The sequence below is a fragment of the Eucyclogobius newberryi genome, unplaced genomic scaffold (genome assembly GCF_026437365.1).
Source record: "Eucyclogobius newberryi isolate DKJ021-1_F unplaced genomic scaffold, fEucNew1.0.hap1 SCAF_9, whole genome shotgun sequence".
NCBI classification, from domain to species: Eukaryota; Metazoa; Chordata; class Actinopteri; order Gobiiformes; family Gobiidae; genus Eucyclogobius; species Eucyclogobius newberryi.
Window position 1 is genome coordinate 17,858,906 of NW_027316532.1, and position 25,815 is coordinate 17,884,720.

A 25,815-nucleotide genomic window follows, 5' to 3' on the forward strand; every position below is an offset into this window, starting at 1 on the left:
TACAAACATGATCAGGCCTTTTACTATTTAAGGGGTCTACACCATACACAAGAGGAGGGGGGAGGAGCTGAGGAGAAGAAGAGCAGAGAAGAAGAGGAAGGGGGAGGAGCTCAGAGGAAGGAGAGAAGAAGAGCTGAGAAGAAGAGCAGAGAAGAAGAAGAGGGGGAGGAAGAAGAGCAGGGAGGAGCTGAGAGGAGCGAGAAGAACAAGAGCAGAGAAGAAGAGCTGATAAAAAGAGCAAAGAAGAGCAAAGAACAGAGAAGAGCCTAGAAGAAGGGCAGAGAAGAAGAGGTCAGAGGAAGAACAGAGTGGAAGGAGAGCAGAAAAGAGCAAAGAAGAGCAGAGAAGAGGAGCAGAAGAAGAGAGCAGAGATGAAGATCTATAAATAGGAGTGTGGAGAAGCAGGAGCTCGTCTGCAGTGAAAAGAGGAATAACATTACACACTTTTTTCATATTCACTTAAACCTGAAGGAAACTCATCTGCCCCAGTTATATTTGTAAATTTGTATATTTTATTAGGTCAGGACGACTTGGGAAAAATATCTTATGGCACTTAAAATAAAGATTGGATAGACATGTTCAAGAAGACTCCACACATGAAAGAGCTCTCCTGTGATGAACACTCATGAGTCAAGGATTCTTTGAGATTTCATTGAGAACAGGATTTTGGCCTCACATTATTCGCTTTATTGTACATTTTTGCTGCTTTTAAAAACGACAGTTCGTTATTAGACGGCGTGTAACTCTTTATATGTCCAATCCAAATGTAAACGCTCACATGAATTCTCAAGAGACCTCGTTCTGGGCCTGTAGAAGACCAAACCTCTTCAAGACACACCCAGAGCTTTGATTTAGTGAATAAAAAGAACATCGCTCTAAAATGTTCTTGTGAGCAGCATCTTTGTGGCTGAAAAGACAGATTAAACTCCCAAAACACAATAACTTTATGTTTCGTCTCTTCTGTCGTGATACGTATAAATCTGATGTCGACTAAAAAGATTTGGTCGACTAAGACACAATCGACTGATTGTCTAAACGACTAAAGCCCATTTACCAGAAACTGACACAATTACCACACACTGACACACATTTACCACACACTGACACACATTTACCACACACTGACACACATTTACCACACACTGACACACATTTACCACACACTGACACACATTTACCACACACTGACACACATTTACCACACACTGACACACATTTACCACACACTGACACACATTTACCACACACTGACACACATTTACCACACACTGACACACATTTACCACACACTGACACATATTTACCACACACTGACACATATTTACCACACACTGACACACATTTACCACACACTGACACACATTTACCACACACTGACACATTTACCACACACTGACACATTTACCACACACTGACACACATTTACCACACACTGACACACATTTACCACACACTGACACACATTTACCACACACTGACACATTTACCACACACTGACACACATTTACCACACACTGACACATTTACCACACACTGACACACATTTACCACACACTGACACACATTTACCACACACTGACACACTTTTACCACACACTGACACACTTTTACCAAACACCGACACATTTACCACACACTGACACACATTTACCACACACTGACACACATTTACCAAACGCTGACACTTTTACCACACACTGACACACTTTTACCACACACTGAGACACTTTTACCACACACTGACACACTTTTACCACACACTGACACACTTTTACCACACACTGACACACTTTTACCACACACTGACACACTTTTACCACACACTGACACACTTTTACCACACACTGAGACACTTTTACCACACACTGAGACACTTTTACCACACACTGACACACTGACACACTTTTACCACACACTGACACACTTTTACCACACACTGACACACTTTTACCACACACTGACACACGTTTACCACACACTGACACACATTTACCACACACTGACACACATTTACCACACACTGACACACATTTACCACACACTGACACACATTTACCACACACTGACACATTTACCACACACTGACACATTTACCACACACTGACACATTTACCACACACTGACACACATTTACCACACACTGACACACATTTACCACACACTGACACACATTTACCACACACTGACACACATTTACCACACACTGACACACATTTACCACACACTGACACACTTTTACCACACACTGACACACTTTTACCACAACCCGACACATTTACCACACACTGACACACATTTACCACACACTGAGACACTTTTACCACACACTGACACACTGACACACTTTTACCACACAATGACACACTTTTACCACACACTGACACACTTTTACCACACACTGACACACGTTTACCACACACTGACACACATTTACCACACACTGACACACATTTACCACACACTGACACACATTTACCACACACTGACACACATTTACCACACACTGACACATTTACCACACACTGACACATTTACCACACACTGACACATTTACCACACACTGACACACATTTACCACACACTGACACACATTTACCACACACTGACACACATTTACCACACACTGACACACATTTACCACACACTGACACACATTTACCACACACTGACACACTTTTACCACACACTGACACACTTTTACCACAACCCGACACATTTACCACACACTGACACACATTTACCACACACTGACACACATTTACCACACACTGAGACCCTTTTACCACACACTGACACACTGACACACTTTTACCACACACTGACACACTTTTACCACACACTGACACAATCCTGTAGGTTTACCTTATCTTCCCTAGTGTAAGATTATGTTACTACCATATTTTCCAGCCTATAAATTGCACCTTTTTTCATAGTTTTGGCCGGAGTGCGAGGAGGAGGTGGAGAAGAAGGAGGAGGAGGAGAAGGAGGTGGAGAACAAGGAGGAGGAGGAGAAGAAGGTGGAGGAGGAGGTGGAGAAGGAGAAGGAGGAGAAGGTGGAGAAGGAGAAGAAGGAGAAGGTGGAGAAGGAGAAGAAGGAGAAGGTGGAGAAGGTGGAGAAGGAGAAGAAGGAGGAGAAGGTGGAGAAGGAGAAGAAGGAGAAGGAGGAGAAGGAGGTGGAGAAGGAGAAGAAGGAGGAGAAGGAGGTGGAGAAGGAGAAGAAGGAGGAGAAGGAGGTGGAGAAGGAGAAGAAGGAGAAGGAGGTGGAGAAGGCGGAGGAGGAGAAGGTGGAGGAGGAGGAGAAGGCGGAGGAGGAGAAGGTGGAGGAGGAGGAGAAGGCGGAGGAGGAGGAGAAGGTGGAGGAGGAGGAGAAGGCGGAGGAGGAGGAGAAGGTGGAGGAGGAGGAGAAGGCGGAGGAGGAAAGTCCTGAAAGTCGACGATAAACTGAGGCTAAAACACATGTGAAAATACCTTTTTATAACGTAGATCGCAGCGATATTAAATCAAAATGTCCAGAAAATAAATAAAAATCATGTTCTTCATTTGCAACTATTATCTATCCAGAAGCCTCCAATCATCTTTATTTAAATAGTCTCGATGTACAATACAAATAATCGTTTGACTAGTCAACTAATGAAAAACATTAGTTGTAGGCGTATATCAAAATTATCAAAATAATTACCAAAGAAACTAATCGACACTAAAACTGGATGTGGAACTAGATTGAACAAGTATGTATATATATTTAAAAATCACATAAACAGAACAAAATGTAACTTTTCTTGAACCTCAAGTACCATTACTTTGTGTTGAAAAGTACAGTCTATGATCTAAAACTTTATATATCTTTTTATGTTGTTATGACTGAAGTATGGAGCATGTTCCTTAAGTTAAAGTGTCATGACAACGCCACTCGCACATACGTGATCATCAGAGGCGTGAAACTAGAAACAACATCCACTTTCTCATTGACTATTAAAACTTGAACAAGGGTCATCTGAGAGTGGGCGGAGCCTTCACACACAGAGGGAGGAGGTTCACAAACAGAACTCGCCACCGCAAAGTCCCTCCACTTCCTCATTTACAGGAAATGCAGCGAGCGCCACAAAGAAACAACACAAAACAGACTTGGATCAGATCTGCTTTCCTCAAACAACGAAACGAAAGCCAATTTTGGTGAAGCCGGGTGACGAGGAGGCGCGGGAGCCGAGACGTAAAACGGGGTGCGAGACCGCGGGGCCCTTCCGCCGGCGCTTGGCCCCTCTAATGACCAATCAACACCCCGTTTGCTGCGGTGGCATCTGTTAGCCCTCCAATGGCCTCTGCCGAAGTGTGAGGCCCGTGTGAGCGTGTGCGAGAGCCGCCGCGGCCAATCGGAGCTCGGCGGCGGCGGAGGCGGGGTCAAGGAGTCAGTGGTGAAGAGAAGGCAGAGAAGTTATTCTGGAGTTTTGTAGGAGCAAAATAAACGGGAAGGAGGGAGCAGGAGGAGTGAGGAGGGGGAGTGAGGAGTCAGGAGTGAGGAGTGAGGAGGGAGAGTGAGGAGCAGGAGTGAGGAGTGAGGACGGGGAGTGAGGAGTGAGGAGTGAGGAGCAGGAGTGAGGAGTGAGGAGGGGGAGTGAGGAGTGAGGAGTGAGGATCAGGGGCAACACTCACATTCGATATCGTAACTTACGCCGCTTTCACCACAAACACTAAACTGTCAGGGGAATGCGACGTGTGTAAACTCTTCACACGTTTGTCACTCGGAACTCACCGCAGCGAGCGCTGGAGCGAAGTGAAGCGCGTTGATTCCACTTCCTGCTCGGGAGTTTCAGATCCGCAGAGCGACTCGTCTCGTGGTTCCACTTTAGCGTCGTTTTTGTCTGACCTGGAGGTCGTCTGTGCTGTTTTTAACCCCGCGAAACATCTTTACACGGAGCATTTACGTTTACATTGTTGCAACTGCGTGTTGGGCAAGCTAGCTTTTGTTTGATTCCCTTCTGCTGCCAGTCGATGGAGCGCAAACACAAAGCCTGATGAGGGAACGCGTGGCAGACAGAAAGTCTATCTAGCGTGTTTTAGACTTTCTATCTGCCAGGCGTTCCCTCAGCAGGATTTGTGTTTGCGCTCCATCTACTGGCAGCAGAGGGAATTACCACGAGGGAGTAAACAAAAGCTAGCTTGCCCCAACACCCTAAAGCAAAAGGAACAAGGGCATTTTTAAAGGCCAATAAACATTACAAAATATGTCGAAAATAAAGGACATATCGACATTTAGATAAAATTGGTAATGTTGTTTTGGAAATATGTAGCGTTTGAAAAATATAGAATACAGTTTTACGCAAAAAAAAAAAAAAGCAAGAAAAGGAGCGGATTATGAATAAAAAGAAAAAAAGTGACGTTGAAACCTTTAAATAATGTTTTAATGTGATATTTCTGGTCAAATGTGCCACACGAGCAAATACTGGACCGGATTCGAGTCGAAGCGAGCCACGCTAGCTCCAACCGCGACATCTGCGTCAGCGCTAGCTCCGCCCACAGCCACGGCGACCTACGACCCCGTTTTGGATTCCCCCGCTTGTACAAATATTTCACGAGTTCAACCAAAAACTTCAGCGCGACCTTTGAGAAGTGGGCGGCGCCGCCGTTAGCATAGCCTCCCGTTTGTTCAGTTGTGGTCACCATGACAGCACTTTGGAAGCTTTATTTTGGTAAAATGTGCCACAAAGACTGGACCGGATTCAAGTCGAGACGAGTCGCGCTAGCTCCGCCTACAGCCACCGCAGCGAACTCCGACCCCATTTCAGATCCCCCCACTCATCTTTGCGCGTAAAAAATATTTCACGAACCAAAAACTTCCGCGACCTTTGAGAAGTGGGCGGCGCCGCGTTTACGGAACAGCGCAGCGTCTGGCCCAACACAGCTAATTACGGCGTGAACTTAGTGGCATTTGCGAGGGTCACACTTTTAGCATATATACATTTTATTAGCGCGTATGGATCCGCAAAAGTCCGGAAATAGCCGGCGATATTAATTTTCCTCGAGTTTCTAATTAATTTGCGCGGCTGCCGTAAGTGAGCCGTTTCTCGAGTGGCATATCGAGAAATGTCACGGCGCGTATACGTTCGGCGAGCCAAAATGTTGTCTGTTTGATGAGCAAGTAATCTATTCTGAGATAAAGTGAAAAAGGTCACGCTGGAGCCACTCGTGAAAGAGTTTGGGGAGCGAGCGCGTGGGCGGCGAGTGCAAGTGACAAAGCGTGAAAGTCGGTTAGCACAGGAAGCCGAGGCTGACCAATGAAACGCCCCGGCTATTCCTGTCCACGCGCTAACGCTAACGGGACATTTACTGAAGTATAATGCACAAAAACTTTAATTATATATGTTTCTAAAACTACCTATTCTATTTCAGTATCAGTCAGTGTATAGTGCATTTGACTCATGCTTTAGTATTGATTATTATTATGTCACTTTTAACTTTTTATATTTATTTATTATCATTATCTATTATCATTATTATTATTACAATTAATACAATTATTACAATAAATAAAATAAATAAAATACATGAAATAAATGAAATAAATGAAATAAATGAAATAAATGAAATAAATAAAATTTATAAAATTAAATAAAAATGATTTATTTTTTTTAAATAATAATAGTAAAAAAGGAATTGATTAAAAACAAATTCAAAAGGTACACGGTACGTAGAGGAATAAAATTTGAAAAAAGGCAGAGGCTTCCAAAGAAAAAGTAGAGTTAGAGCATATTAAGTCTGATAATTGTCTGATTTTCATTGTTTTTTAAAGTTGTCTATTTTCAAGTCGAGTCCAGAAGCATGTATTTTATTTTTTTCTATTTTACATCTCTATAATCGTACACGTCCATAAAACTAACTTTATTTCAACTCAGCGCGAACACATGAACACGTATCTTCGAAAGTATTTGGCGTTTCTTTCTTCCTCTAATCCCCCGACTTTTTTTTTTTTTCCAATTGTGCATATGTCGGTTATGATGTCAGTGCAGTCCTTAATAGTCAAAACAGTTTGTGTCGTCCATGTTGTCTGACCCTTCTCAAACACGCCAACAAATCCCCCAGGACCGCGGGATTCGTCTTTCCGCGCGGCTGTTTCAGAAACGAGAAGTTGCTGCTTTGAATCCAGTCGGAGGCTCGTACCTACTGGATCCGCCTGGACACTTTTTTTGTGCCACTTGGAGTAACATAATGATTTAGTTTGCTCAATGTCTCCTCCGCAACGGACATCCGGTGCGAGTTGTAGCAGAGTTTCATTCACACAACTCAAGTGATCGTTTTCTTGTCCGGTTTGGCTTCTTTCGAACAGGAAAACAAACAACTTTCGACTCATTACGTGACCAGGAAGTGCCCTCGTGTCCCACATCTGAACGTGTGTCATTCCCCCAGTGACCAGCAGGAGGCGCAGATGCTGATCCAAGCGTTCACACGGATCGCATCTCTAACTACAGCAAAGTCCAATCATTTAACAACTTTCCAAACGAGAACAGGCACCGAAACCGAAAGAGTCCACCACTTCTCCAAACACCAATCTTGAATCGCGCCGCGTCGTCATGGCGATTTAATGACAGTGGGCGCGATCTGTGTTGTTGTTCGTTTGTGGGCAGATGAAGTGTGAACGCCGGGCTGTGGGAGAGCTTGTGTTTGGCTGGAGTTGCTCTGAGTCAGGACGGAGCTCCGGCAAAACAGCCCGAGGGCGGGGTCCGAACGGCCCGAGGGGGCGGGGTCCGAACGGCCCGAGGGCGGGGTCCGAACGGCCCGAGGGCGGGGTCCGAACGGGGGGCTCAACAGGTGGGCAGAGGGCCAACACGTCCATCTGTGACACTGGTCCAAACTTACACTGGTCCAAACTTACACTGGTCCAAACTTACACTGGTCCAAACTTACACTGGTCCAAACTTACATTTTTATAATTTTACAATTTATAATTTACATTTCCCTCAGTGAACTTCAATCTACCTTCAAGAAAGATAATTCAGGACTCCTGGATTATCTTTCTTGAAGGTAGATTGACCCTTAACCTTTCCATCAGTCTTCCAGCCATCAGTAACTACCAATACTTGTAAGATTTGCTGTTTAATATTGATATAATACTAGTTTTAATATGTTGATTCTCTACACAGTCATGAAGTGAAGGAAACGGTTTAAATACATTTTTCATTTTTAATAACATTGACCCCCGGATCGAATCGAAATCGGATCGAATCGGAAATCAGATCGAAATCGGAGCGAATCGGATGGAATCTGAGAAATCGGAAAAAAATCGATTTTGAAACGTAAAAATCGGAATCGAATCGATTCTTGAAATTTGAATCGAAACCCAGCTCTAGTCCAAACTTGCACTGGTCCAAACTTACACTGGTCCAAACAATTACACCGGCGTAAACCATGAGCCTGTGGTCATGTTTAAGTGAGTTTATTTATTATTCATAAAGTGGGCCGTAACGTAAGTGGATGCATTTATTATCTTGTTCTCTCTCTGTGTTCGGTGTTTTTAAGTTTTGATCAATTAAACAAAAAAAAACTAAATAAAATAAACTGAAAGATAATAATAAAAATAAACCAAAAATATAATAACAATAAAATAATAAAAAAATAAACAAGAAAAATAAGCAAAATATTAATAATCTTGAAAATTTTTGAATAAAAAATAAGTATTTTTTGTTCAATATATTGCCCAAAAAAACAAAAATATAAAAAAGAGAATAAAAGTGTAAAAAAGTCAAATGTCAATGTCTATCATTAAAGGTTGAATGGACGATTTTTTTGGCCCAAATCTGAGTCTCATTTCCTCGTCGCGTGGACTGCAGATTAGTCCTGCCACGTATCAATCATAAAACGCACCTATCGCTCACCTGCAGCCGCGTCAGGCTCGTCCCCACGTTTCCGCGTGTCTAAGCGCATTGATCTATCATAATATAGTTCCCTCAGTGTACGGGACAAAATGAAGAAGGAGAAAGACAGTCCAAGCTGACTCAGAAGAAGACGGAAATCTACGAGAGATGCGATGCGCTAATTAAAACAAACGCACGTGTGTGTTGTATCAGTCTGCACAGGGGAGTGCGCATGCACCCTTCCGCCTGAGTTCTCAAATCGCCGAAGAATCGTCCATTGCGCCTTTAAGGATAGACCATGTTACATATCAGATCTGTGGTGAGGTGAATAATTACATGTTTTGGAGCAATAAAAACACCTGAGATTAAATAGAAACTTTAATGCTATACTGTGGAACATTTCAGGCACACAAAAAACATCTCTATGAAGACATGAAGGAGGCACGCCCTGCACGAGACCAGAGATGATGTGATATGACAGTTGAGTGCCGCAATATTTGACGTTTTAACAGAATAATTCAAGTGATATTAAAACAGATTTGTTCATGCCTTTTTTACTAGCCAAACTCTGTTAAAATAAGAACTTAAAAGAGACAAATGACGAAAAAAACTAAGTATCAGTTTTATGAATTGAGCCTCTGAGTGTATTTTCTATGACTAAATAACAGCTAATATTTAAGCGTTCGTACGAAATGTCAATTCAAATCAGTATTTCTGTCAAATTTTCTACTGTTGAATTGAATTATTCCACTAGAACTTGATTCAAAAAGTGCAACTAGTGCTATTTTCACTGAAGTTAACGATCTGGATGTGTAACTGCTATGAAGTAATACCTTTGATTTATTGAAACGTTTTTGTCCTTTTGTGCAGGAGGTTCTTTGTGGCCCACTCACTCACACGCCCGTGAATTACCGTATTTTCCGGACTATAAATCGCACCGGATTATAAGTCGCACCAGCCAAAAAATGCATAATAGAGAAGAAAAAAACATATATAAGTCGCACTGGAGTATAAAATGCGGTTGCAAGTGTGAAAAGTATAAGTCGCACCCCGGCCAGAACTACGAAAAAAGGTGCGACTTATAGTCCAGAAAAAACGGTAAACGCTTATTGTCGTTGTCCATTGCTGACCATTCATCCTGAGCCGTCCACACAGTTTGTTTTACGCTTGTATTTCATTCACTCTCGTCTCCAATATAACTTTGTCTCCTGAGCCTATTACACGTTCATTACTGGGTTATATCTCGTGCTCTACGGCGGAAACACGACGCCGCTCGTATCCATGGACACGAGAACAAACTCCGGGCTTTAGAGAAGTGCCTCGCGCCTCGAGTCGATGAAAGCGCCGCGGCATCGATCGAGGCAGAAGTGAGTCATTCATCTTACGGCGAGCGCCCGTACGGCGAGCGCTACCCTCCGAGAGTTCATCTGGCATAACGGACTTCTTTGCCGTCCCAATGAGCCCGCGGGTTACCCTGGGGACTCGACTAGAACACGGGAACTCGACTAGAACACGGGAACTCGACTAGAACACGGGAACTCGACTAGAACACGGGAACTCGACTAGAACACGGGAACTTGACGAAAACATGGGAACTCGACGATAACTCTGGAACTTGAGCCCGGCCTGGTATCAGAACTAGGGGAAGTGGGTTATTATGCCACGGGCCCCCGGATTACGCTCCGACATCCAACATCGCGACTTTCATCCGAGGACAACTTCAAACGATGCCGCCTGTAACCGCGGGAGACGGGGCCAGGGACGGTTTACGCGGTTACACTTCCCACACGTGTAAAGGTAGAGTTTACGGGGGAGGGGCTTTTGTAGCAAGAGCAGAGGCATGTTTTGTCCCGAGTCGTAGCTTCTGGAATGCTGCTGCTGACCGGAGCTGCTGACCGGAGCTGCTGACCGGAGCTGCTGACCGGAGCTGCTGACCGGAGCTGCTGACCGGAGCTGCTGACCGGAGCTGCTGACCGGAGCTGCTGACAGGAGCTCGCTCTTTCTGGGAGAATACAAGAGCGAGTCACGGCTACGAGTGAATATTATGAATGGTAAAGTTCCACCAGGGCTGTCAAAGGTGTTAGACATGTGGAAACTCATAGAAAAAAGGCCTTAGGTAAAGTTGAACTGTGCAACGTTTTGTTTTAAGTCTGGTCATTCTGTGGCCTTTAACACTGTGGTAGTTCTGTGTCTTTTATTTAATGTGTTTATCCACGTTATTCTTCCTTATACTGGGATTCATCCATCACTTTTACTGACAACACAGGAACACAACGACAACTCGGGAACTGGACTACAACAGGCAGTTGTCACGGAGATAAGACGAACGGATCTGCGGCAGAAAGACCCGACACTGCTGTTTAATGAAGCTGTAAGGTTAACAAGTACAAATAGTATGATGAAATAGTAGAGTTTAACGAGCTTAAATTCAGCTTCAACGCAACAAAAAGAACATGAAACAGTTTGAATTTCGACTTCTTCTCAAGTCAGACTCCCGTTCCAGTTCCCGAGGAGCACGTGAACGCAGCATTAGCTCTTTTAGCCAGCATTTACTCAAGCATTTACTTGTCTTGCCACAGATCTGACCTGTAACTCGTTGGTCTTTGACCTTCAAACTTGTGACGTGAGGTCTTCTTTTGGGTGATGTTCGCCGACCTCGACGCTCCTCTTTGTTCCAGAATCGCTCCATTGTGCATTTTGTACGTTTTGTGTAGTTCTTTGTTTGTTACTGCTCAGACTAATTGCCCCTGGAGGGATTAATAAAGTTGTCTGAATGTGAATCTGAAAACACCGTCCACGAGCACCTTTGACCCAAAACGTGACCTCCCATCACGTCATCCGACTAATTAAGGAAATATATAGAAACACTTTAAGTTAGAAAAAACAGTATTACTTTTGACCAAAACATTTTTTAATTTTTCCGACTAAAATTATTCTTTTTCAAAATTCACCAACGTTTTTGTCTCGTTTTAGTCGATGAAAATGTCACGTTATTTTGGTCGACTAAATCCAGAATAGTTTTAATCAACCAGAAATTCTATACTGTATTTTCCGGACTATAAGTCGCACCAGCCAAAAATGCATAATACAGAAGAAAAAAACATATACAAGTCGCTCTGGAGTATAAGTCGCATTTTTGGGGGAAATGTATTTGATAAAATCCAAGACCAAGAACAGACATTTCATCTTGAAATGCAGTTTAAAATAATAACAGATGAGAGAACATGGTGAATAGGTGTGCGTATGCTAACGCCAACACCTTCAGCTACATGACGCACAGACAACGAACTGTGGTAAGTGTCTGGTATGTTAACGTAACATATGAACAGTTATTCAGATAACTATAGCATAAAGAACATGCTAACAAGTTTACCAAAGCATCAGTATTACCCCAAGTCACTAAATCCATTGAATTCTTCTTCCTCTGTGTCACTTCTAAACAACTCCACAAACTCCAGAGGTAGAGGAAGTGCAGATTCTTCTTCTGCGTCGCTTGGAGCCTAGAGCGCCCTCTTGTGGTTGACAGCGTGAAAATAACAACTAATATCACATATAAGTCGCTCTGGAGTATAAGTCGCACCCCGGCCAAAACTATGAAAAAAGGTGTGACTTATAGTCCGGAAAATACAGTAACTACTTTTAGTCATAGTTTTAGTCAACGAATGTGCACGTCATTTGAGTCATAGTTATGATGACGTTTTATTGAGTTTTGATTTAAGTCTGAGTCGGCAAAATCATGACGAAAACTATGACAGAAATACAAACACAAACCAGTTATTAAAAAATAATTAAAACATTTTACAGGAGACTGAAGAAGGACCAGACGACAGTGACATCAAACATCCTGGTACTTTCAACACGACAGCGGCAGACGGTGGTTCAAATGCGTTGCTTTTCTCACGTTAAATCGCACAAAATCACGCAAAAACTTTTAACAGCTCTGATTTAACGTCATTTTTGAGCAGCAGAAACGCCCAAGATGAAGTGAAGTCCAATCTTTACGGTCATTGTACAAATCTTTAAATACAGTTTGCAGACAGAGGGAAAGATTCGCCGATAAAACGCTCACAAACAAAACTTAAAAACAACAACAGGGTTATCTTCTGGGAAGCTTTCTGACACCTACAGCTCTGGACTGTGGTAAACACTACGTCCTCCTGCGCAGGCCTGTCATTACCCTCCATTATTACCTCCACAATTACCCTCTGCTTGGAGCTACAAACAGTCATTTTAGCGTTAAGAGTGGAAAAACCACAAGACAAAACGTGCTGATGTGAAACGAGACCGCGTCGTTATGACTTCACCATTAAACTGCTTAAAAGTGAGAACATTTTATAAAACACGCATTAGACCATCTTTTATTTATTCTCTTGTTTTGTTTTACTTTTGAAGCAAGTGCCGGATATTTTTACAATTTTTTTTCATTTAATTAATAAATAAATACAATAAAATAATAGATACATTTTTTTTAAACTTATTTCAAGTCAGAGATATTTTTTCTTATTTTATTTGTTTTACTTTTGAAGCAAGTGAGGCATGTCTTTACTTATTATAATTCAATGAATAAGTTAAATAATAAATAAATAAATATTTTTACCTGTTTTATTCATTTTACTTTTGACACAAGTGAGGGATATTTTACTTATTTTGATTGAATAAAAAAATAAAATAAGGAAAATAATAAATCAAATTAAAAAAAAAAAAAAATCATTTTGTTCATTTTCAGTTCTGAGAAGAAGGTTTAAAGGGGCAATGGACGATTTTTCGGCGATTTGAGAACTCAGGCGGAGGTGCGCATGTGCACTCCCCCGTGCGGACCGATACAACACACACGTGCGTTTGTTTATTAGCGCGATGGATCGCATCGCATCTCTCGTCTCCCATAGATTTCAGTCCACTTCTGCGTCAGCTTGAACTGTCTTTCTCCGTCTTCATTTTGTCCCGTACACTGAGGGAACTATATTATGATAGAACAATGCGCTTAGACACGCGGAAATGTGGGACGATCCGCACGCGGCTGCAGGTGAGCAGAAGGTGCGTTTTATGATTGATACGTGGCAGGACTAATCGGCAGTCCACGCCACGAGGAAATAAGACACAGATTTATGCCAAAAAAATCGTCCATTCAACCTTTAATGTTTTGTGTTCTTACTTTTACTCTCTCTAAATGACATAGTTAACCGTGTACACAACATGACACAGGAAATGCCCATCACAGCTCTTTGACGCTCCCGCTCATGTCTTCTCGACAGTAACTGACGGTAACAACACGCGTTTGTTTACATAAAACACAGGGAACCGCTGGTGTTGCAGGAGACGGTTGGACTCACCCTCATGTTCAGACGCAGGACAGGCCACTTGAACCACCAGCTCAAACGTCCTCTCTGGATTCTCCCTGTCAACGATAAAAAACATGGATTTATTGATATAATTCACCTGTTTGATGCGTATTAACTGAATTACAGGTGCACTCGGGCGTGTCACCAGAACAAATGCTGAAAGTTTCTCATCATGGCAGCATTTTGGTTCAATAGAAACTGTTTCATTGGGAAAACGTGGTTCAGTTTTCATCTGGTTTAGAGACGTGACCATATGAAATGTTAGCGTTATTGTGAGGAGAAAAAAAAATATGTGATTTAACGATGTGACTGTTAGAAAAGTGTGGAAAAAAACGCATTGAAAGAATAAATAAAGTTAAATGTGACAAAAAAAAAGTTCTTTATATTTTTTTGGGCAATAGATTGAACTAAAAAATACTTTTTCCTTTGCAATTGTCAAGATTCTTATTTTTTGGTTTATTTAAATTATTTTTAATTCATTTATTTTTTTAATATCTTTTGGTAAATCTATATTATTATTTTTTCGTTTATTTGAATTTGTATCTTTTGGTTTATTTTTTATTATATTAAATGTATTTATTTTTATTATTCTTTTTTGGTTTGTTAGTATTTTTCTTTTTTGTTTAGTTTTTTTTATTATTATTACTTTATTATTATTATTTTATTATTATTATTATTCTTTAGTTTATTTTATTTTATTATCATTTTTTGGTTTTGTCAAAAGCTGGAATGTTTACACTTCATTCATCTTCATGGTCCAAGTTCAAATAAACTAATAAACAGACAAATACATTTAAAAATGTGCGATATGTTGTTCCAGAAAATATCACAATAAGCGATAACATTTAAACAGCGTTCACACGTTCACAAACACCACATTAAAACCAGGACTAAACCAGGACTGAACCAGGACTGAACCAGGACTAAACCAGGACTAAACCAGGTCTAAACCAGGTCTAAACCAGGACTAAACCAGGACTAAACCAGGTCTAAACCAGGACTAAACCAGGACTAAACCAGGACTAAACCAGGACTAAACCAGGACTAAACCAGGTCTAAACCAGGTCTAAACCAGGATTAAACCAGGACTAAACCAGGACTAAACCAGGACTAAACCAGGATTAAACCAGGATTAAACCAGGATTAAACCAGGACTAAACCAGGTCTAAACCAGGTCTAAACCAGGATTAAACCAGGATTAAACCAGGACTAAACCAGGTCTAAACCAGGACTAAACCAGGACTGAACCAGGACTAAACCAGGTCTAAACCAGGACTAAACCAGGACTGAACCAGGACTAAACCAGGACTAAACCAGGTCTAAACCAGGTCTAAACCAGGACTAAACCAGGACTAAACCAGGTCTAAACCAGGATTAAACCAGGACTAAACCAGGACTAAACCAGGTCTAGACCAGGTCTAGACCAGGATTAAACCAGGACTAAACCAGGTCTAAACCAGGATTAAATCAGGACTAAACCAGGTCTAAACCAGGACTAAACCAGGACTAAACCAGGACTAAACCAGGACGAAACCAGGACTAAACCAGGACTAAACCAGGACTAAACAAGGTCTGAACCCAGACTCAAACCAAGTCTAGATCAGGAATAAACTGGGCTCAAACCAGAACCAAACAAGTGCGAAAAATGCTAAATTGGGTTCAATTTAGGACAAAATTAGTTAATTATTCAAATTTCTGCAGATAAAATATCAGTGACTTTTATGGACGGACAAGCAGACCTGGGGTGTTCATCAATATTGAGTGAATAAAAGGGTAAAATAATCATCTTTTATGTGACATTGGGCTTTGAACTCAGCGTGAAGGACAAACTCTCCCACTGAGTTACAAACCCACAACTTATCAAAGTGTTTAATGCCGGTCTGCGGAACATTCAAAGCACAGACATCTCCACACAGACAGAGATTGCGTAACATAAAAGGAAGTGACTGTTGCCTTAAAGTGAAACCTAAAACGCAGCCACGAGAATAATGTCAATCCGTTTCCTCTAAAGCCGGACAGTGTCGATAAAAGCAAATAAACCACACCAAAGTTAAATTAACGCTGGACTTCTGATTGTCCAACAGTAGATTATGTTTTTATGACAAAATAATCTGCACTGATGGTTTTTTAGATAAATTAAATGCACAAAAGTCAAGATTGTCTTTGTTTAGTCTTAATTTAGCCATTTTTCTGTGTTAGTTTTATCCCGTTTTGCCACAATTTGACCGGTAAATGCATTAAAAATATACATATACTGAATTTCTGTCAAAAGTACATTAAAATACCAGCATCAGTCGCATAAATATTGCAGAAATTGAGTTAATACTTTATCGTTTCATGTAAACAAAGGCACGTTACTCGACTGATACAATGTTAGTTTAAAATGCTGTTGAATGATGACGTACGTGCAGTTTCCAAGGCCGAGTCAATAAAGGTTTGCACACTTTGCAGAGGTTAGTTCTTATCTCGGACTGCGACGTGTGCGAAAAGTGCCACGGCAACGCCACGACCGACTTTCACGGTTTTAGTTTGTTCAAAGGGGATTTTAAAAGCTACAACTGACTCAGATTCTGCGCGAGAAACGACTTTGTTATTTGCATTTTGGTAAAAGAGCTCGAGGTCTTCAGGGTGTGAGCGATAGTGACACAAGTGATACGATCAGCATCATCTCCAAGACGATGTCCGGATGATATTTTAATAATTCATCAGGAATGTGCGACAAATTTGCGAAAAAATTTGAAAATTTTTGACAAATTTGCAAAATTAATGTGCAAAAAATGTGAAAAAAATGTGCTATGAAAATGCGAAAAAAATGCCAAATATGTGCGAATAATTGGGGGGAAATTTGCGAAAAAAATGCGAATAATGTGTAGTACAAAATGAGAATGGACCAAAGAAATGAACGTGCACCAAGTTTCTGTCTCTTATTGAAGTCGTTTTAAGCCAGAATTTAAAGATCAATAAAAATAATAATAATTGAATTCAATGTCACAGAGTGGTTGGAGCTCTCGCCTCCAATTAAGGAGATCATGGGTTCGATTCCTGCTGGTGCTGGAGGAAGCTCTTACGTCAAACACGGCAACAACCTGTGCCACGCGCGTTCGACGTGTTCACGGGGGGGAAACGGGGGTTAAACGCGCGGCTCTTACTTGATCCTGCAGTCCATGGTTCCGCTACAGCATCGCGGCCGCTCGGTGCACGCGGCTCCTCCGGCTCCTCCGGCTCCTCCGGCTCCTCCGGCTCCTCCCGCCGCCGCCGCCGCCGCCGCCGCCGCTTCTCCTCCCGGGCTCCTCCGTCCTCCACCGCCTCCGTCACGTTTATCCTTTATCTGGAGCTTAGTCCGTGCTGACCGCGGGGCCGCATGCTCGCGCTCGGGTGGTGTCCTCGGGGGGCCGCGGGTGGGAGATGTGTCGGGGGTCCGTGGGGCTCTTCTCCCGCAGCCGTGGCGCTCTCGCTCGGTCGCACGGTCCGCGGTCGCTCGGTCGGTCGGTCACGGCGCGGATTTCCCACAACAAACCCCGAAGTCCAGGAAGTGCGTGCTGTCAGCGCGAGTGACGTCAGCACGCACGGCCGGCACGCACGCGTCAGCGGAGCGTCAAAGTGAGATATTTGACATAAACGCAAATAACAACAACAATATTAACAATACATCAATATTACTCCAACCCGCCCTAGATTTAATTAAATATACACATTGACACAGTGAATAATGACGTAATAATAAAGCATAAGAACCAGAGTACAACCAATATGCCTAGTACAACCCAAATTAATTAAAACCCTCATGATAAAATGTAATTTACTCTTATAATTTTTCTTGTTCTTACTATTTTGTTACATTTTTTTGTTCATTATTTTTATTTTAAATGTTCTAGATTATTTTTTTATTTTTTTGCATTAATAAAAAAACAATACATGCTTGTTTTTAATCTTCTTTACTTCTAAATTCAGGAGCAGTAAAGGTCCCTTTGTATTGTTATTTTTTCTCATTATTTTCCTCTTTTTTTCATAAATAAATAGAAAAGAACATAAATAGAACAAAATGACCAGAGAGTACAAATCACAAGAAAAACTCAAGTCAACATCAAACTGAATCGGTCCTGTCCTAGTCGGTCCAAAGTAGGTCAAATTTGTCCGTTTCCAAATTCAGTCTGAATGTCATTTTCTCCATTTGCCTGATGTCTGTCACAGTGTCAGTCCGGTCCTGGATCTTTGGTGATGTTTATGTCATCCACTTCTTTATTATGGCCTTTTTTTTTCTGCCACCAAAAGCACATAGTAGAAGTATATAGTACAAAGGTATCCGTCGATTGTGTCCATGGTGGGAGTTTTGAAGCCCAGATTGCAGGGCTTTAAATTAATTGTGTTTTTATTTGTTTATGTTATAATTGGAACAAAACAGAAGTAACAAACTCAACAAGAACAGAGAGTTAAAAGCTAAAATCATGAGAAAATGAGAAACAAAATGTCAGTCAGGCCCAGTACCAGGTTAAATATGTCCATCTTTGAGTTTAAAAACATCTAACGTTATCTCTAGTTATAGTCCAGTCCTGCTCTGTCAGCTCCGTTATCCATGTCTTTATATTGGCTTTTTTACCGCAGCCAAACGTACATTCCACAGGTATCCATTCATCGTCTCCATCGCTGGAGTCCTACATCCGAGGTACATTGTTTTAAAGTCAAATGGAATATCTGAGTGGCTGCCTCATTGATCAGCATCCAGTATTTGTGAACAGGACCATCCCAAAGCACATGGTAACGACGAGCCTCCTGTGAGGAGTGAGAGATTTTGTGACACTCCATTGTGAAGTTCATACATTTTCCCATTCTTCATCTGTCAACACAAAGTTGCCGTGTCTTTCCCATGTATTTGTGTTGAGATTGAAGAAGTGTGTCTCCGGCTGCAGAAGTCAAACGTCGCTGTCCAAAAACAAGAACAAGAGAAAAATATGTTGTTTAGTTTTACCAGAAGTTACTAAACACAATAAAATGTTGCTCCTTTTGCTAGAACTGAACTATTAGTGCCTTATTTGTGTTTTAAAGTTTGCTCATTGTGCCTGAAATATGGGAATTTAGCAGAATGATTATAATCTGTGCACGTTGACATAACAGTTAAGACTTAAATAACTATTACAATACCTGGCTTTACTGTGTTAAGAAAGAAAATGTTATTAAAATCAAAGCTTGGCCAACCCGTTCTTAGGGAAAACCGGATATCTGTGTTTGACCTGCGTTTGACCTGCGTTTGGCCTGTGTTTGACCTACGTTTGACCTGCGTTTGACCTGCGTTTGGCCTGCGTTTGACCTGTGTTTGACCTGGGTTTGACCTACGTTTGACCTGCGTTTGACCTGCTTTTGACCTGCGTTTGACGTGTGTTTGACCTGCATTTGACTTGCGTTTGACTTGCGTTTGACTTGCGGTTGACCTGCATTTGACCTGCGTTTGACTTGTGTTTGACCTGCGTTTGACTTGCGTTTAACCTGTGTTTGACCTACATTTGACCTGCGTTTGACCTGCATTTGACTAGTGTTTGACCTGCGTTTGACTTGCGTTTGACCTCTGTTTGACTTGCGGTTGACCTGTGTTTGACCTGTGTTTGACCTGCGTTTGACCTGCATTTGACCTGTGCTTGACCTGCATTTGACCTGTGCTTGACCTACATTTGACCTGCGTTTGACCTGCATTTGACTAGTGTTTGACCTGCGTTTGACTTGCGTTTGACCTCTGTTTGACTTGCGGTTGACCTGTGTTTGACCTGTGTTTGACCTGCGTTTGACCTGCATTTGACCTGTGTTTGAACTGTGTTTGACCTGCGTTTGACCTGCATTTGACCTGCGCTTGACCTGCGTTTGACCTGTCTTTGGCCTGTGTTTGACTTGTGTTTGACTTGTGTTTGACTTGTGTTTGACTTGTGTTTGAACTGCGTTTGACCTGCGTTTGACCTGCATTTGACCTGTGTTTGACTTGTGTTTGAACTGCGTTTGAACTGTGTTTGACCTGCGTTTGACTTGTGTTTGACTTGTGTTTGACCTGCGTTTGAACTGTGTTTGACCTGCGTTTGACCTGCGTTTGACCTGCGTTTGACCTGCGTTCAACCTGCATTTGACCTGTAAGAGACAATGAGAACATTAAAGACACAAAGAATAACAAGTTGCATTTTGAAATTTGAGGTGGATCTATTCTAGGGTTATTTTATAACCTAGAATAGATCTAGATCTAGATTCTAGAGTTTTTTTATTGAACTTAAATGCGTGCAAACACACACCAATATCCACAGGCATTGTTTATCTCTGCCACTACTTAGTTTACCTCAAAGATGATACTATTTCCCCAGGTTTTTGTATGTTTCCCTCTGTAAAAAACCCACATTACTGTTGCCCGGATGGAATCACGTCCACTATGAGGTGTTTAGAACGGCGTGAGTTTTGTGACACGTGACAGACAGTAGCTTTACTAAAACTGTTTTGGAGAGAGTGTGTTGCTCGAATACACACAGAGCACAGAGGAAAACTGCACTTTGTATACTTCTTATTTGGGACAGTGTATATATTACCCTGTGTTGCTCTTGTGGTTTACCCTGTGGCGTTACATGAGTGCAATAGACTGACACGCTCCTCCTCTGCTGCCCCTGGTGGTCAACGGTTCGTTTCATGTATTTTCTCTCATGTTGTTTATGACTCATGAAGTTACATTTTACAAAGTGTCTTTTTTTCTGTTATAAATCGTATGTTCCAGTGACTTATAACATTAGCATTTTAGGTCTGGGACATTTCAAAAGTGTTTATTGGTTAAATCACCTGGATTATTGAATTATATAGGAATATATTGACCAGAACAATGAGTGTGTCAATTATAGCCCATATCCTAATCAATATTTTCAATATTTTCAGCCGCAGTAAAGTGTGTGCGGTCTTTTACCACAAGGTCATATGCTTAATTACCGTATCTTGCAATGCATTATGGGGAATTTACAGACACATTACCACAAAAATGGCTGGTAATATACCTGAGATGATTAATTTATTACATTCTTTCTCATTTTTTCTCATTTTTATTTTTTTTTATTTTATTATATTTATTTATTTTAATTTATTTTATCTTTAATTTATTTATTCTGATTTATTCATCTTTAATTTATTTACCTTTAATGTATTAACCTTTAATGTATTTATCCTTAATGTATTTATTTTAATTCATTTTCTATTATTTATTTATTTAAGGGACAGTGCATATTAATAGTGATCTTTCTGGTTTTTTACCATTTGCAATAAATTATGGGAATATTGTTTTTTTTTTCCATGGTAAACTTACCACATTCTTTCTCAAATGTATCCACATTTCCCACAATGCATTGCAAATTACAGTAACCGACCGCGATACAATTCCTCTTATTTCACCAGGCGTTTTTGTGCTAACTTATGCTAACCACTCTTTTTGTGCTAATTTATGCTAACTACTCCGCCACTACGCTTTAGCTTTGCATTCGATAATCCAACACTTTTAAGCTGTACGACGAAATTTTTCAAAACAATTTAACTTTACATACAATTATTTACACCTGACAAACAGTAAATCTGTGGTTAATGATGCGCCGTGCTCGTCCTAACGTCATCAGAGAACTCTTTACCTCCACATCTGCTCACAGAACCCTTCCACGTGGACTCTTCTGGGACATATTCGTGTCTATATTGATCTTTGTTGAAAAATGTTGGCGTGTCGTTTGTGACGGCGTCAGCGTGAGCGTCCTCGTATGTAAATGTGCTGTTTAGTCAGCGCTCGTCCTGTGCAGCTCAGACGCCGCTCTCGTGGGACGGGCCTGGAGGGGTGCCAGCGTTCTGCGGGCTCACTCAGGGTAATTAAGTGGCAGCAGACGGGGGCATGCTGTTCCCGGCATCTGTATGAAATCATAATAATAATGCTTTAAAACACAGGAGGGAGACGGGGCGGGGCGGGGCAGAGGCGGGTGTTACAGGCCTGGATGCGGATGGGAAACGATGCAGTGTCGCGTTTTAGGGAAGCACAGGTCGACTTTACAGCGCCACCTACAGGCCGGACGACTCACTGAAAATCAGAAACATTTTATGACAGAATAGCACATTTTTTAGGTTTATAATTTCACTTCCTGTTTGTAATTGATGGACACAGTAGGAAATTACCCAGCAAACACTGGGCCAAAACTCAGCTAATGTCACCATTTTTTTATTTGATGAATAAAAATATACGAGAGCGACTTTATTTTGTTGAATTCATGTTTAAAGAGTCAAAAAATTGTTTCTTTGTTTCTTTGTCCCTGGTGTGATGTCACTTCCTGTCATTTTCTACTGATTTTTCAACCTTTTCTCCGCAAATACCTGCTCGATTGGTGTAAAACTATTTTTATGTATGACAGGTATAAAATAAAGTCAAAATTAGACAATTGTAAGTACCTGTCCTGGTCCCTTTAACATGCAGTGTTGTACAATCCGTAGTGTCAATTTCATTGTATTTCTAAATCAGTCTTGTCACCGCAGCATTATATATTAAGATAAGATAAGATAAGATAATCCTTTATTATTTACCAAACTTAAATCCATTATATAACTCGCATTTTCAGTATTTTTGTGAGCACGATTCAAGGAAATACTTTACACAATACTCGTCTTTCTTTCTTCCCGCAGAAATTCGCCTAAAACGACTCTAAACACTGTGAAGCTGCGTTGAAACGGGTTAAAATAAATAATATTCAGGCGTCAGAACGGCCCAGTGAAAGTCCAGACCTAAATCCCAAAGCAGTTCTAGAAAGTACCGAATACTTTTGTACACTGCACTATTCAGATATTATTATTTTTTTCGCCACTTTGTGTTGTTCTTTCGCAAAAAATTACACTCAGTGCGATTCATTTAAGTTTATGGCCGTGACATGACGAAATTTGGAAAATACGAATACTTTTGATACATCAGTCTAAATCCTGCATTTGTCCGTCATACTCGTACTTAATCAGAAATATTCCAATCAACTATTACCTCAAGCACTGACATAATTAACTCTGAGTCAGGGTCAAATAAGCAGAGATTCGTATTTACAACTTACATGTCGTCAAGTGAGTTTTCAGGACAATTGTACTTCTCTGAGTAGTTTTCAGACACCAGTGATACTTCGATACATATACCTCATACAGTGCACAGTACTATTACTCTCATTCAGTTTTGAAAAAGAAAAAAGAAAGTATTTAATTTCTCGGCATGCTCTTCTGAAACCATGGACGTGCCTAAATGTAATCTAAAATGTGAGTTAAAATGTTTGCTAGCGCTACACATTATGAACAATATACAAAAACAACAACAACAACAAAAATAATAATAATTAGTTTGGTGAGAAGTCGATTCTGTTAGCTGACCATATTTATTCAAAGTGCTAAACCTAAACACATTTCAAACAGACTATATAATTCTGACAGATCCACTGACTCTGGAAAGAGGAGTGAGACAGGGCTGTGCCTGGTCTCCCCTCCTGTTTGCTTTGTATTTGGAACCGTGAGACAGGGCTGTGCCTGGTCCCCCCTCCTGTTTGCTTTGTATTTGGAACCGTGAGACAGGGTTGTGCCCGGTCCCCCCTCCTGTTTGCTTTGTATTTGGAACCATGAGACAGGGTTGTGCCCGGTCTCCCCTCCTGTTAGCTTTGTATTTGGAACCGTGAGACAGGGTTGTGCTTGGTCCCCCCTCCTGTTTGCTTTGTATTTGGAACCATGAGACAGAGTTGTGCCTGGTCCCCCCTCCTGTTTGCTTTGTATCTGGAACTGTGAGACAGGGTTGTGCCCGGTCTCTCATCCTGTTTGCTTTGTATTTGGAACCGTGAGACAGGATTGTGCTTGGCCCCCTCTCCTGTTTGCTTTGTATTTGGAACCGTGAGACAGGGTTGTGCCCGGTCCCCCCTCCTGTTTGCTTTGTATCTGGAACCGTGAGACAGGGTTGTGCTTGGTCCCCCCTCCTGTTTGCTTTGTATTTGGAACCGTGAGACAGGGCTGTGCCCGGTCTCCCCTCCTGTTTGCTTTGTATTTGGAACCATTGGCCTAATTTATTCAACCAGAACAATCCATGGTGTTACAATTAATGGGATGGAACCTAAAAAAAATAAAAATAAAAGTTTGTAAGAGCAACTTCATGCCTTCGTTGAGTGAAAATCAGGTACCACAGCTTTAACTTTCGGATGTTATGTCCAGTAGTTTCCTTTCGTTTGTGTAGACTGTTGTCCGCTCGGTTCACCTCTGTCTGTTAAGCGTGTGCGATCCATTAGGCGGCGCCCTGTTGTGTGTAAATATGACGGCGTTGATGTGTCATTTGTCCGAGGCTGTATTGACCTCAGTGTCGGTCAGAAGACACTTGTCAGGCTGCGTTAGCCGCTCGGACACGGGACACATCAGCACGAGACCCCCACAGCGCTGCATAACCTTGGACGTGCTCATTAAGACTCTGGCTCATCAACGAAACAGGCGAACGCTTGACTATGGCGGGCGACGTGGACACTGCTGACGGTCAGTGCGGCAGATGCGAGTTTGTCCAGGGCAGAATAGTCTTTGTCTGACATTTAGTTATTTTTATACGTAACTTTTTGAAGAAATTATTTGTTTTCGGACACTTTTCTCTCATATATTGCACAGTTTAACAGTCTCTTGAGTAAAAGTGTTGTTTCTCTCCTCACAATGATTTGATTTAACCATCTATCCTTTGAAAATACTTGATTGTGTCCATTATTAAATGTTTTGTCTATCCGATTTCAATCAATAAACATTTTAATGAATCATTCATTAATTTTTAATACATTTTACGCCTCTGTTTCTCAGTGTTTTATTAGTAGTTTCTCCAGATACTTCTACAGCTTTGATCTAATTGCGTTTGCATAAAAACACCTTTCTTTTTATGTTTTGATTTAGATTTTTTTAGGATCCCCAGTAGTTATTAACACATTCATTAGTTATTACCACAAAATAACTATTCTTCCTCGGGTCCTTGAGAACATTCTTGTGGGTCGCCGCTCCACAGATCCGACCTGTAACTTGGGCTGGTGGCATTATCTCCTGAAAGTATTCGTATACATCAGGTAATCTAAGGTGTTTCTTGCTTTAGTCAGAGAGCCGTGACACATCAAAAACCCTGATTCTAAATATACTTAAATACTTTCTGAAAGACACGGTTCGACCTCTTTTCTTTGTGCAGACTAAAACACTGGCTCCTCTTCGTTTATAAAGTCAGTACAGCTCTCTTAAGTTCTGAGGAGCAGGTGACCTCATGTCTGTCCCTAGAGTCAGATCCGAGATGGGAGAAACATCACCTTTGCCACAGCCGTCGTGTTTTGTCCTTGGGCAAGACACTTCAGCCCCTTCGCCTCAGTCTGAGCCTCTGTGAACGAGTGTGTCTGTCTGTGTTGCCTCAGGGCAGCCGTGACCACAGACTAGTGAGGCATTATTATTACTTTATGAATAAATAAACTATAACCAAACACATACACGCCATATCCGCCTCTTTTACATTTCAGAGCGTAGCGTTCAGGCTTTATCGACCGTCGTTTGTCTTGTTTTACAGGGCTTTACGGCAGAGCCGGTCCCTTTAGTGCCCGTGCCTCCTCTATAACATATATAGTATCACCTCAGCG

The 25,815-nt window shown here is 41.5% G+C and overlaps 1 protein-coding gene across 1 annotated transcript in view; it reads right to left on the reverse strand.

Moving 5' to 3' along the window:
• Nucleotides 1–17,613, reverse strand: part of dennd1b (DENN/MADD domain containing 1B) — a 223,272-nt gene extending 205,659 nt beyond the window's left edge. Inside the window, exons 1-2 of the mRNA XM_072438119.1 lie at nt 17,335–17,613; nt 14,177–14,241 (exon numbers count right to left, since the gene is read on the reverse strand). Coding sequence (XP_072294220.1) covers nt 14,177–14,241; nt 17,335–17,351 — 82 coding nt within the window. The 5' untranslated portion in view covers nt 17,352–17,613. The remainder of the gene's footprint in view (nt 1–14,176; nt 14,242–17,334) is intronic.
• Between the last annotated feature and the right edge of the window lie 8,202 nt (nt 17,614–25,815).